Source organism: Pagrus major, chromosome 7 (assembly GCF_040436345.1).
Source record: "Pagrus major chromosome 7, Pma_NU_1.0".
Taxonomy (NCBI): Eukaryota; Metazoa; Chordata; class Actinopteri; order Spariformes; family Sparidae; genus Pagrus; species Pagrus major.
The window spans coordinates 5,170,924-5,184,413 of record NC_133221.1 but is presented as its reverse complement, the minus strand read 5'-3'; the positions used below and the strand labels follow the sequence as shown (position 1 = coordinate 5,184,413).

The following is a 13,490-nucleotide window of genomic DNA, read 5'->3' as shown; positions in this document are numbered from 1 at the left end:
ATTTCCTCCTCGTCACACAAAAGCAAACTTAACAATAGGACCCAGCACAACTCGGTTGGTACAATTCATCCTGCCACCATTGTATCAGACCCAGAGTCCCATAGGTCCACTTTATTGTCGGATTTTTCTCTCTACTGCCAGAAAGAATACGTTCGCCCTTGAGAAAAAGACCGCAGATGCAAAAACTGCAAAAACTCAATGAACAAAAGGACAGATGTTTACCACACTAACAGCCCGGGCTGCACTGATCACAAATGAATTCAGTAAAAATCTACGTTCCACTGTCGTCTGTTTCCTACAAAAGCTTAACAGCACTAACTGTGATGGTGTCTGCCTTCATTCTGCTCCCTTTTGCTCTGCAGTGTGTTTAGTACTAACAGCATTTTCCAAGTCAAGATGTTCAGACAGTAGGAGCCAACAACCTGCTGAGAAACCTGATCAGCCACACTAATCTGATCAGCTGCACTTTGTTCAAGTGTGTCTTATTTAAAGAGGACAGCACTCCCAGCGTGGCATAACCCAAACACCGTCCTATCCCCTTTCAGCCCGAGAATCCTGGGGAGCCGACGCAGCCATCTGATCCACAACACCTTCCGATCCGACCCGACCCCCTCCACCCTCCCACCAATCCAGCTCGCAGCCTAAACACAACATACCTGCCCCCCAAATGTTCACCCGACCACAACAGTCTGGGCTTATTACGGTGAAAAACTCATGACACAAGTGTTTCTCGCTTCCTAATCAGTTGGAAGGCAAAAGCCCCCCTTCTTCCCCAGCGTGTGTGTGTGTGTGTGTGTGCATTTGTGTGATGAAACAGTCTTGAAATAGAGTGAAACACGTAGTGTCTTCTGAATGTATGATCAAGGGAGGTTTGGCACACCTCCCTCATACAAATAAGTGGGTAAAACGTGTATGCGCACCACAAGCAAAGAAATTTAAGCCTATGTGTACATGTAATAAAACAGATGGTACACAAACTTTCAGCGTGCACACATTTCCAAATTAAAGAGATTCACGATACACTAAAGACACAAAACCTTAGGGGAGCAACATGCAAATGATGTAGACAAGATCTTTGCCCTCTAATCCCCCAAATTTAACGGCTACACGACCAACCTAAAACCGGTTCGTCTGTTTTCCTAATTCATTATCACAGTCAGCTAATATAGGCCAAACACATGCACACAAACACAAAAACACACCTCCTCTATCCATACACCCCACTGAGCCAACAGCTGCTTCCAGCAGCACCAAACTGTGGCTGCCAAATACACCAAAATACTTAACGGTGACTGACGGTAACACGTTATTCCCCACAGAAATGTTTTACTCCCCCTTTTTTAAGCGGCGTAAAGAGGAGGAATGTTGACGGTTCGCCGCTGTGCTGCGATTCCATCAAATCATCACCTCTCTACCTCGACTGCTAATCCAATCCGACACGGCGCGTCCATGTCACCGAGCGCGGGGCCCTGCCTCCAGCCTTGACCCTCACCTTTAGTCAAGTTACCAGAGGCCCAGATAATGTTTTCCCAACCGCTAACCATTATGGTTTAATGAATAACAGCGGCGTCTGAGCTGACCCTGTGGCTGGAAGTGGCCTCTGTCTCCTGCTCTCTTCTTTGATATCACGACCCCGTCGATGCCCTCTCGGTGGTCTGGCATGGGTGTTTTTTTGGTGATGCAGGTGCTTTCCACAGTCTCAGCGCTCTTTCTCCCCTCTCCCTCGGTTCTTTACTTGCAACTCGGCACTTATCCTCTATCCTATTACACAGAATCTGTCAAGCAATCTATCCAACCCACGCTCTCTGACATATCACATATTCTACATGGCCTATATTTTTTACCCCGTGCTATATCTCCATTCACACAATATCTGGTGCTGTGGCTTCTCACACTCTATATTCCTCTATCTGTCAGCATTTCGATGTCACCAGCGAGCGCGTGGTGTGTAATGGCATTATACGGTCGTAACATCGTACTTTGTGCGGCTGCTCTCTGGGTCAGATTGGCCCGTTTCTGTGGAAGGAACATATTGAATATGAGCTACACCTTTATAGACGATGGCTGCGGTGACATGGATTTCTTTAACACGATTTTGATTAGGGATCCAGACATAACTGTTTACATGGACGCTAAATAGGATGTGTGCTCACATGCCCCACAGCATCTAATCACAATTCACATCTTTTTTTGGTTCTGCCTGCTGTGAAGTGTCTAATCTGCAAGACACAAGCAGCATTTGGAATGAATTTGAACTTCACCAGCTAGAGCCTCTTACAGAGGAACATCTTGGAGGGAATATATCTGTGGCAAGAACAGTGAGACCATTATAAAAGTTAATGTAGGCAACTTAGGTAGTTCTTACATTCGTGTGGGGTTAATTATACCTGTGCTGATCAGGCCCAGTCATCTCTTGGTTATGTGAGGATATTATTCTGATCTTTACAGGAATATTAGGGTCCATGTAAATGCAGAGATTGATATTCAGGAGATATAAGGTGATATATATTCGGATTTTTTTTTTTTTTTTTTACTGTGAAAACTTGAGTGGAGCTATTTTAATTTTCCATTTAAGCCCAGCGGCAAGGTCTTTAAACAAAAGGAGAGCATGAGGTTTGAGTGGACGCTCTGGCTAAACAGTGAACACTGAACACGGCACACTGCATTACAAGCTATGCGGAAGGAACTGTCCAATCCCATTAAGACCGTAGCCATCTTTTGCTCGGACGACCGGACTATTAAGAGGGAGTCTCGTCTGACAGCTCGGTTTCATGACAGCGTGAGGCCAAGACCTGACATACAGCTGTCAAGAGAAAGAGATGCGCCGTGTGTGTGTGTATGTGTGTGTGTGTGCGTGTGTGTTAAAGGCGCAGAAGTGAGAAGCAGGTAAAAGGCTGAGTGAGTGGAGATTACCAGTGGCTTGAAATATTATCACATGCTATTAGCACTGTATCACTGTTCATTAGGCTGATGGCTAGCTGGAGTTTCTTGACAGCCCTGCGGTAAGAGATGAAGAGAGTGAGAGAAGGGGAGAGAAATAAGGAGATAGTGTGTGCACAGAACAAAAAGTGGAGAGGGAAATTGGAGCATAGGGGGAAAAATCAAGGGGAAATGATAAAGGCCCGCTCGCCTTGATCCTTCACTGTCACAGATTCAGAGGTAAACAGGAGTATCTCACAGGGAAACAGGACAGATGGGGTGTTTAATGTCACACCAAGGAGGATCATGGCGTATTGGTACTATTCCTAATTCTTATTGTCACAATGTCCATAATAAACGATAACCAGATGACTGCACAATGTCAAAAAAGCATATATCAAGGACATGATTTGCGTGGAGCCCATAAAAGCGTCTCTGTAAACACTGTGTGATCATACAAACACATTAAACAATGCTGTCACCCAGGCGAGCTTCAACTCTAAGGGCCCTGATAACTGCTGCTGTCTTGTATGAAGTAGGAGACAGAGGAGCAGTAAAGCTGTCTCCCTATCAGACGGAAACATTAGTCGCTGTCACACTTAGTTTGCCTTCGCACTGACAACAGTTTAGTATATCATCAAAGCCCAAACAATCCTCATTTCTGAGATCTATTGGCGCTGCACCACTTGAAGGCTCTCGAAAATTGTAGCGCGCATTTGCAAAGTAGATGAGAGGAATGCTGTTTGGGTTGCTTGAGTAATCTAGAGTCATTATGCATGCCATCAAACACACAAACAATGTTTTTTTTCTCCCCCCCGCTTTTTCATTTCGTAACTGCTTCTAATGAGGACAATCATTATGATGCTTGTAAAATAGGGAAAATTCATTACGAAACTTCAGAAAGAGTTTCTGTGCGAGTTTACAAAGTAATACTTTGCTCGAACTCCCCCTCTGTCCTTCCTATCCCCCCCTTTTATCTAATTTTGGACCACTCTAAGAGCCAGCAGTAATGAATTGGCTAATCACAGTTATCTGGCCCATTCAAGTGCTTTGTAAAGCAAATCAATAAGCCTTGGCACCGAGCCAGCCATCCACTTTGACTGACGTTGCTCGCTAATCTATTTCTGTGTGGGTTTTTTTTGTCCTAAAGATGTTTACTCGTTCTCTGTCTGTCCCTTTTTTTCTCTCCGTGTACTTCAGCAAGGTCAGCAGGGAAAATTGAAGAAGAAGAAAAAACTCAGAGCGCGCCAGCTGGCAACTCGGAGGACAAAAGTCAAGCACTGCGCACTTAAAGCTCATTTGACATCGAGAGAAATTTTCTCTTTGATTGGTAACTGCTGGGAGTCACTGGAGCTCTGCGACTTATACCTCAGGCAAGAAAAAAAAAATTAACAAGGCCTACACACGCACTACTCTGTTTCCACAGTAACAGATCAATAACAGCGACGCAACAACTGATAAGAATTTCTATGAATTTCAAATGTCCTCCCCGTGGTGCCTACATTGGCTGCAGACTAAAGAGGAATATTGATAAGCTGAGAGGGCCCTGCCTCCCAACACAGCTCCCTCGCATAATGTTTTGGACGCATTTCTTCTTGTGTTTTTTTATGGCACGTAAAGCATTTGTTTGCCAGGCTGCGTGGGCTAACACTGCCATGTTCATAAGAACTGGAAAGGGCCACTTCTTACTAAGAGAAACATTTGGGAAAAATTCTGCCTTATTTTCTCTCGTTTTGATCTTTTTTGCCTAACCAGGAAGACATGGATTTGGGGAAGTCAGCGGCGTTTGATGTGGCTTCCCACTCCTAATGACACCGCTGCTCCCAACATTGGTAAAAAAAACCACACGATCCTCTGCCACAGGCATGGTACAACTCCAAGGCTCTGTGTGTGAGCAGCAGTGTAAAAGGCAGACCCAAGATCTGACTCTTCTTTTTTCCCCCAAAGACTCCCAAACATGTGAAAATGTTCATGTGCAAAGTAAATAATTCTGCCATCGCTTGCATTTGTCGCCCAATCAGCAGGATAATATGCTGAAAAAAAAGTGGATTACAGCAGAGCTCTTTCTGCACGGAGTCTCTGGTGGAAAGTGCCTCTAATCAACAATGGGTTAATTAATCTCACTCATTAAGTTAAGTCCAATTATGGGACACACTCAACAGGGTAATTTGTTTCCCACAAAAGAGAGAAGGCATTGCCAATACCAAATCTAATAAATAAAATCAAGTTGCCTGCGAAGAAAAAAAATAAATGTAATTTGGTGATGAATTAATGAAAAAGTGGTGCACAACATATTTACGGACATATGTGATTCTGTCTTGTTGTCTTTCGGGATTTTGACGACGTTGGCGTGCACGCACACTCCTGCATATCTTCCGACTAAATTAGGGCCTACATGTACGAAAATCCATTCTGTAGTAAAAATGCATGCACTGTATGAGTATTTGTCTCTTGTTGTTAGATAATGAAAAACGCCTCCTTCGAGACACTGGCAGAGAAAAGAGCAAGCAATTAGAGGGAGAGAATGGAGAGGGAGAGACCGAGGGAAGGAGAGAAAGCAACAGAGAGCTGTTTGAATGTGATTAATGAGATCACTGCAGGGTAGGCTGTGTCACTGTAATAGTCTGAGCGGGGAAGAGAAGGAGAAAAAAGCTGAGTGAGAGACTGAGACAGAGAAAGGGATAGAAAGAAAGAAAGAAAGAAAGAAAGAAAGAAAGAAAGAAAGAAAGAAAGAAAGAAAGAAAGAAATGGAGGGAGACAACGACTGACCTGGCTACATTTAACTCACTGCTATGAAGAGAAAGAGGGAATGAGACACGGGGACTGACAGACAGAGAGAGTAAATCAGGGAGACTTAGAAGGAAGAAACAGATATAAAGCTCGGATGAATGGAACAGCGGGGGCTCTCAGTCTTCCCCTGGCCCTTTAAACAGTGAAGGGTTTAGAGAAGCCTGGACCAGGTCTGGCAGATAGAGTGGCTTGTACTCCAAAGACAGCCATGAAAGACACAGCCTGCCGCTGACGACTGGGACGGCCGCCGGCCTGCCTCTTTATCTGGCTCGTGGGGTTAAGAACTGAGCAGGAGGGGGTCAAGTGGAGGCCAGGTTTCCGAAAGGTCACGCAGACATCCTACCAGTCCACAGCTCAATGAACAAGACGGTCATTAGCCAGACTATAGACGGTGAGGGTAATTAAACACCTACGGCGACCACCTCAACCGAAAGCACAAAATGCTGTCATTCTTTCAGACTAAAAATACCACAGAAGTGTAAATTTGCACTGCCTCAGTAAAATGGAAATAACATTTACTATAAAAGCTGTTTCTAAACATAAAACGGAGGCTCAGCTGAAGCCCTTGATGGATATTCAGTGAAGATCAGCCCACCCGCTGATCAGACGGTATTCCCCACACAGCAGAAAAAATGCCTTTAGAAAGCACTTCACAGAACTGTTAGATTATATCTACTGGTCATCCCGCCCTGCTGCAGAGGTGAGAAGGACCGCTGACAGTCTCTCTGGGAGCTGACACGCACAGTCGCTGTGAGGTCTGAAGTAATGACAGAAAATATAATTCATCTCTCTCCAAATAGAGCTGCTTCTACCGTCTGTTTGAGCCACTTTTATGGAATACTGCAGGTTGTGTTGGGAGGGAAAATGTTATTTTACTAGCAAAAGTACTTTCTGCCAGCTCCGCCTGGCTCCCAGCTGTTGCCGGTGGGCAAACTAAGTCTGTATTACTTAGTTTAACATGATTAAAAAAGATTGCAGGCAATCGAGCAGGCGGAGTCCCAAAGATGGCTGTAACAGACGAATATTGGCAGATGTTAATTCTACTGAAATGATTCTTTTGTTTCGGTGACACTTGTCAATTTGTCATTTTGCTAAGTTTGACATGTCAGTCGCCGCCTTGGTAAACAGGTGTATCGAGTATGGTTTTCATTCAATTTAAACAAACAAGATGGACAAAAAAAGACATCGGTTGAACAAAAGGATGCAATTATTTGTCCTGTTTGGGATTAATTGGACCACACCATTCAGTCTGAAACAAAGTGATCCAATGGTTATTATAGAGGGCATTCAGTGGGAAATAACAATTTGCGAGTATGATGATTGGAAACCAATTCCACCTGGTGGCAATTGTGACGACGCTTTTCACTTGTAATTGTATTTCTTTTCATGTCAGCTCAAGGTTAATGCATGCCACACGGGGACAATGGAGATGTTGAATGAAGCCATTAAAATGATTAATTCTTTGCGTTTTTTAGCTTTGTTTACTTTCAGTCCCATGAGAAAGTGCTAATGACCAACTGAAATTAACAACTAAAAGTTGGTAATAACGTGAAGTAAACAGGGTTCATGTTCATGTCATACTTTGTATTGGTGACAGGATCCCTCAGTTCTGTTGTCAGAGACATTTGTATCCCATTCAGTTGTTGCTGGAGACATCATGCTTGATTCTTGTGAGCCTCTCTCCCCGTCTGTCCCTGTGGTTCCCCGTCTACCAATCTGTCCATCTTTGTGTCTCTCAATCTCTGTCATTTCCTACCTGTCGTCCTCTCTCTTCCTCTTCCTCCTTCCTCTCTTTCTCAACTTCCTCCTCCGTTACCGTGTTGACAGTCCAGGTGGGCGGTAAACACGGAGCCCGGAGTGACAAAGCAAAATCTACTTAGCAGGTTCCTCAGTTCAACATGAAAATTTAAGAAAGGGGCCAAGCCAGGTGCTCCAAAACTGGGCCTGAACAAGTCCAGCTGGTGAGCAGCCTCTGGGTTGACAGCGAAAGCTCTCAGATCACATTTCCCTCTGATGGCGACCAATCCAAGGACCAACTATGATGCTCATTGGGGGTGAACACAACAGAAAGCGGTGAGAGAGCAGTTGGGGGGGGGTTGACCACTTGTCCACCAGGACCCTGTAGGAGCAGCTGCATGCATTTACAAGCCTTTCAAGTCCCAGCCACTTTATGCCCTGTGATCAGCTGCTACCCTCAGCAGCACTCCAGTACTGTCTGCAAAACACACACATCTTTGTTGACATCCAGGGCCAGAGAGGGAGCCAGGTGAGCCGGCCGCACACCCTCTGCTCCTTTAACCAGTTCAACAGGACTTGTCCAGTTAAACACCTGAGACACCCTTTCAAGTTGTGCCCCTTCAGCTGCCAGGGGCATCATCCAAACCAATTCCTGATTATTCATCAGGGCATGATGAGAAGAATTAATTAGGCCGAAAGCGGCACATCATCAAGAGCCGGAAGACATTTGCTTCATCCATGGTTTACTGCTGATACAACCGACTACTAATCAACCCCTGACTTCCATTAAACACCAACATCCACCACCATAATTTGTGGTTTTGAAAATAAAGAAAACAAAGCATGCAGCGCAAGTCAAAATATTGAAAATGGAAATACTACTGGAAAAAACAGCTATTTCTTAAATATAGATATATTTTCTTGTCACGGTTTCATGACTCAATTACATATTTTATTTATTCATAAATTATCCTTTATAGACCCGAGTATCTCTGCTGAATGCAGCACACAGGAGAGGATGCCATCTGGGAAATGCATCTCTTTGGTCTCGGGTTCAGCAGCTCTTAACCCCTGCCTGCTCCGTACGGCAGAACTGGGATGGAGGATGTTCGTTCTCACTGTCTGCGAATTGACTCTGATTAACAGGGGAATCCTGAATGTGCCTCTGCTGAGCTGGCTCTAACCTCCCCATTCATCTATTGCCGGGATGTCTTTCAACATCCAATTTTACATGTGCAGCCGTGCCCTCCATCTCCATCGATATCAAAGGCAGCGCTCCCCGCAGCTCCTCTCCTCCTTAATGCCGCCGTTGCTTCCCACCAATCCCAGTCCGTCCCCGTGTGGGATATGTCTGTGCTTAAGCACAAAGTGAACCACACACAGCCAATTCCAATTTAGATGATGCAATTCTTGGGTAATGTGTATCCAGAATAAACTGCATAGAGATCGCATATCTCTATAATTTGACCCGCAGAGCCCTGTAGCACTCTTTTTGGTCTCCGGGTACATAAGCGTGATAACGTCCGTGATGGAGTCTGGTGTGTATTATATACAGCCTGAGTAACAATGTATATCTAGGTCTAGAATTTAAATAGGACATTAAGTCATGGGCAGGACGAGAAGCTCATTGGAACACCTTCTGAAGTGTAGTTTTGCTCCTATTTGGCCCTGATTGGAACTGGTTTCACTGTAGCTAGAAAAAAATACTTGGGATATTGATTGCTCCTAGCATCTTTCTGCTGAGGTGAACATCTGCTGCCCTCCACAATCAATCACTGCCTCCAGGGGTGCCACCCAGAAGTCCACAGCCAGTTTCTGAAAGCCTCATGACACACGGGCTCCACATTCATCACATAACCCTTGTATAATCGTGGTAGTTTTCAATCTTGGTTTGTTGGAAATGAGAAAACTGCACCTATAGATTTGTTTGTTTGATGCTACATCACACAAGAAAATGTGCCATAAGCACTTCACAACCTGCACACCTGATACTGTATGAGGCTCACAACTGCACAGCTATTGTTTCCTCTGTATATACATGCATTCTCCTCACCTTAGTGGCTGCTTTATCCCCCACCCTCTTAACCCCTCTTCCTCAATCAATCCCCTGCTAAAGCCGGCCACAAGCAGCTGTATCCGCAAACACTATCCCTCCTGCTTTGCCATGCTCCAGCAAAGCCCAGGAAACAGCAGTATATACAGGAGCCGGTCTGCAGGGAGACTGAGAGGAGAGGGTGGTGGTGGTGGTGGGGAGGGACGGAGGAGCGGGATTGAATGGGGGAAGCGGGAGATGGAGGGCAGAGGAGGGAGGGATTCTTTGGGAAGGGAGCCAATCCAATTACAGGCAGCGGTGCAGCCCTGGTTTCTTTGGCGGCACTAAATTCACATTTCAACGGTCTCTTCCTCCCTCCCCTCGTACCTTCCTCCTTCTCCTTCTATCTCTGCCTCTTCCTGCTTCGCCTTTTCTTATTTTTTCTCATCATGGATCACACTCACATCCCCCTAACCAAGCATCCCCCCCAAACACACCACACCCCTCCCTCTGCCCATCTGTCTATCTTTTGGGTTGCATGAAAAGAGGCGAAGGTATAGAACTGTATCGCCAGCAAAGCATCTTGTCACCCTATAGCTGTGTCATGCTCAGATGTGAAGGAAGCCTGCAGCACCGCCGTCTTTGGCGTCTCACACACAACTCTGCAGGAGCTTATCAGCCTTCTGCAGAGAAGCTGCAGCCAGGGGCACGTCAGGTCACCCTTACCCCTCGGCCCTCCCTGTGACACCTGAGGGAGTCGAGGGATAACACTCAGTGTAAACACATCCTTGTTAGAGGCCCACTGAAACGCAGGCAGACACCTAAACAAGGAGATCGGGCAAAGCAGTCCTCTGCCTCCCACTGTCATGCAGCGTTATTGTTTATTCATTGCCTATTAAAAAAGTAATGCTTTCTCTTTTCCACGCCGGTGCAGACTGCTACGGCGGATAGGCTAATTGTGGTCATTCTCCCTTTCATGCACATTAAGCGGACAGTCAGCGCTTGTATTGTATCATGTGCCTGCATGCAAATCACGGCTGGCCCTTATCCAATAACATACCTGCATGCAAATGAACGTCGGTGGCAACTCCTTTTACCATTACATGGTTTCAAACAAATCGGGTTCAGATAAAGTTCAGAACCAGGAGGTGGAAACTTGCAATCCAAAATAGTCTGCAGCCTTAGCTTGGAGCTCCACGCTGAGAGAAATATTACATTTTTCATTGCTCTTGACACTGATGATTCTTTTATACCTTCAAAATACATAATGTGGAGAGATATAGTCCATCTTTTTCTGGGTACGATCAAGGTATTTAGTCTGCCAACAAACTAAAATGCACTCTCTCATCTTGGCCACCCCATATTAAGAGAATGATAATTAATTAGGATGACAACGAATAAGCTGATACTCATTAACGGGAAGTTTTCTAATGTGTTCTGTTAGTGCAAGTGGTGTTGCCACCTTATTCTGTTGCCGCGAGGCTCAATCTCTGTGCTTGAGCGCTCTGCAAGGTTTTTGCTGCTCTGGCCACTAGACCGTGGTACCCATTCTCTTGGTACCCCTCTCATATCCTGGTTAATCCCACCCCCATGTTAGCGTTACTGTGGTTACAGTCATGGCCCCTCGGAGGAGTGAGCCCATGAACACAGCAGCACGCAAGGCTATTTTGCATGGATTTGAAGGCAGGCGGCGGCTACAGAGACGAGTGTGGAAGGAAGCAGGGAGATAAACACGACGTGCAAGCAACAGCAGCACAGTGGGGAAAACACTCTATTCCGTCTCATCTAATTTAACCAAGTTGAAAAGGGTGCTAAATTATTAAACAGCTCAAACAGGGTATTACATCGAATGAATATTCTCCCCTACCGCAGCCTGATTGGTGTATTGATTTAATTATGAATAGATGAAGACCCAAAATAACCAAGGCCAACGCCATTTGTGTTGCACTGCCAGGCTTGAAATAACAAAGAACTTGCCAAAAGAGGTATCAAATTGGTTTTAGCCACTCTCTCTTTTCTTTTTCAATATTTTCCACTGAGCCTCATGCAGCTGTTGGTAGGGGGGAGGGACGGCTGTACGAGCCAGCTATGGCCCTGTGACACACTCCTGCTGTCACTCAAACAGGCACCCCCATGCGACGAGGAGCCAAGCGAATACTGACAAATCCTTCAACCAGCTGTCTAAATGTAGCTTAGAAGGAACCATCAGTATGCAAGACAACTATTGTGGAACAGCGCACCCACACAAACACATATTTATCTACATCCAAGCGCATCATTAACATTTACACGTTCGATATATAGTCTACGCATCAGCTCTCTGGAGTGAAGAGAAAACAGTGCAACAGCTGTTGTAGATTGATCAGACACTTCTGATTGACAATCTGACACCTCATATCATCCGAGCCCAGAGCACAGCACTCCCTTTTCCTCACTGTTTAAATCCTGTCAGAAATAAATCTCAGCTAACACTGTGTTTCCTGTGGCTGGGGTGTGAAATCTATCATTATTAACTGGCCACTAGCCTTTCACCCTCTACGGTGTCTGTGGTCTCTAACCAAGACCAGGAGGTTTAGTGCATGGGTCTGCTCTCTCTTTTACCTCTCAGTGGGCAACAGGCAAAAAGGTGCCTATTAAAATTAATGGGCCGGCGCGGGTTATTCAACACTGCGACACTGGAGCTCACTTAACAAGGAACTGGTAATGACCACTACAGTGAGCTAGCCGTCGCCATTACCTCTCTCCGACGCTTTGACAGCAGGCATTAAATATTAAGGAGATAAGTTTCACTGTGACCATGATCCATCTGCACGGAAATAAGACCACTTCACAGTGTCTGTACCCCGAGGACCACTGGTCGGCCTGAGTCCTTACGTATCACAGTGATGGAGCGAGCAGAAATCTCCAACAACAGGCCTTTAAGTGCTGGGTGAGAAGAGGAAAAGGAGTCGGCACTCACCTTCTTCAAGCGTCCACTCTTGGTGCCCACAAAGGCAACACAGTAGCCATTGTAGACGTAGGAGGTGACAGAAGTCATGCGGTCCCGAGTCTCAGTGTAGAGAGTGTGACCGGTCACCAGCTGAGAACCACCAAGCGGCTGGTTGATGTCCAGACCGCAGAAAGAGTCGTCGATGGGCACCGGCTACAGACAGAGAGGGAAATAAAAGTTAGACCGTGAGGAGAAAAACTTAAAAAACATTAAAAGAGAAGAGGTGATCATGACTATGAGACAAATGTGTCACATTAAACATAGAAAAACCTCGACATGAATTGCTCTGTATGAGGTGGAGCGACAAAAATACCTCAGAGGGGAGACAGACTTAGAGAATAAGACATTAGGAGAGCGGAGAGGCTGAGACGCAGAGTATTATAAAAGCAGACAGCTCAGTAAGGAGGAAAGATGAAGGTGACAGAGTGAGACAGAAGGGGAGAGCGATGGCCAAAGTTGTGGAAATAGCGGCGTTGTCAGAGAGTGTCGGAGGCGGAAATGAGGGGGTGAGGGAGGTGAGCCAGAAGGAGAGAGCGAGGTCAGAGCGAGGTGGAGGTGTGCGGCGGTGTCTCCAAGCCAGACAAACGTTTGCCTTTCTGTTCCACTTGGCAGACATGTTTCAGCTCCGCCTGACTGAGCTCCACCTTGCTCTCACCGTGGCTCATTACCCTGGCCTATCATCACACCTCTGCAGGAAGACACAGGCTGCATGATAACTATGTGCACCAGCAAACACACTGCACGATAACTGTGCAACCCTGAAATATGTATGTAAGAGAAGAGGCTGTAATAAACTGTATTTACCCATTCATTAGCAAATAATAACTACCATTAAGGCCCAATCACAATACACCCCTTGCATTTCCCACTTAGCCCTTTCCCTCCGTTTGGGGAGTTCACACCTAAGATTAGTGACCCCTCAGTTCTTGTTGGGATGACTCTGTAGCTAAATACCTAGCTAACTAAAATTACATTGTCATTACTGATTTGTGCATGACTGTCCTGCATTTTGACATAGTTCAA

General features: G+C 45.7%; 1 protein-coding gene across 1 annotated transcript in view; it reads right to left on the bottom strand.

The window, feature by feature from the left end:
* plxna2 (plexin A2) overlaps positions 1-13,490 on the bottom strand; it is a 196,881-nt gene that overhangs the window by 143,213 nt on the left and 40,178 nt on the right. The window contains exon 3 of the mRNA XM_073470197.1: positions 12,438-12,620. Within this exon, the coding sequence (XP_073326298.1) occupies positions 12,438-12,620 (183 nt within the window). The remainder of the gene's footprint in view (positions 1-12,437; positions 12,621-13,490) is intronic.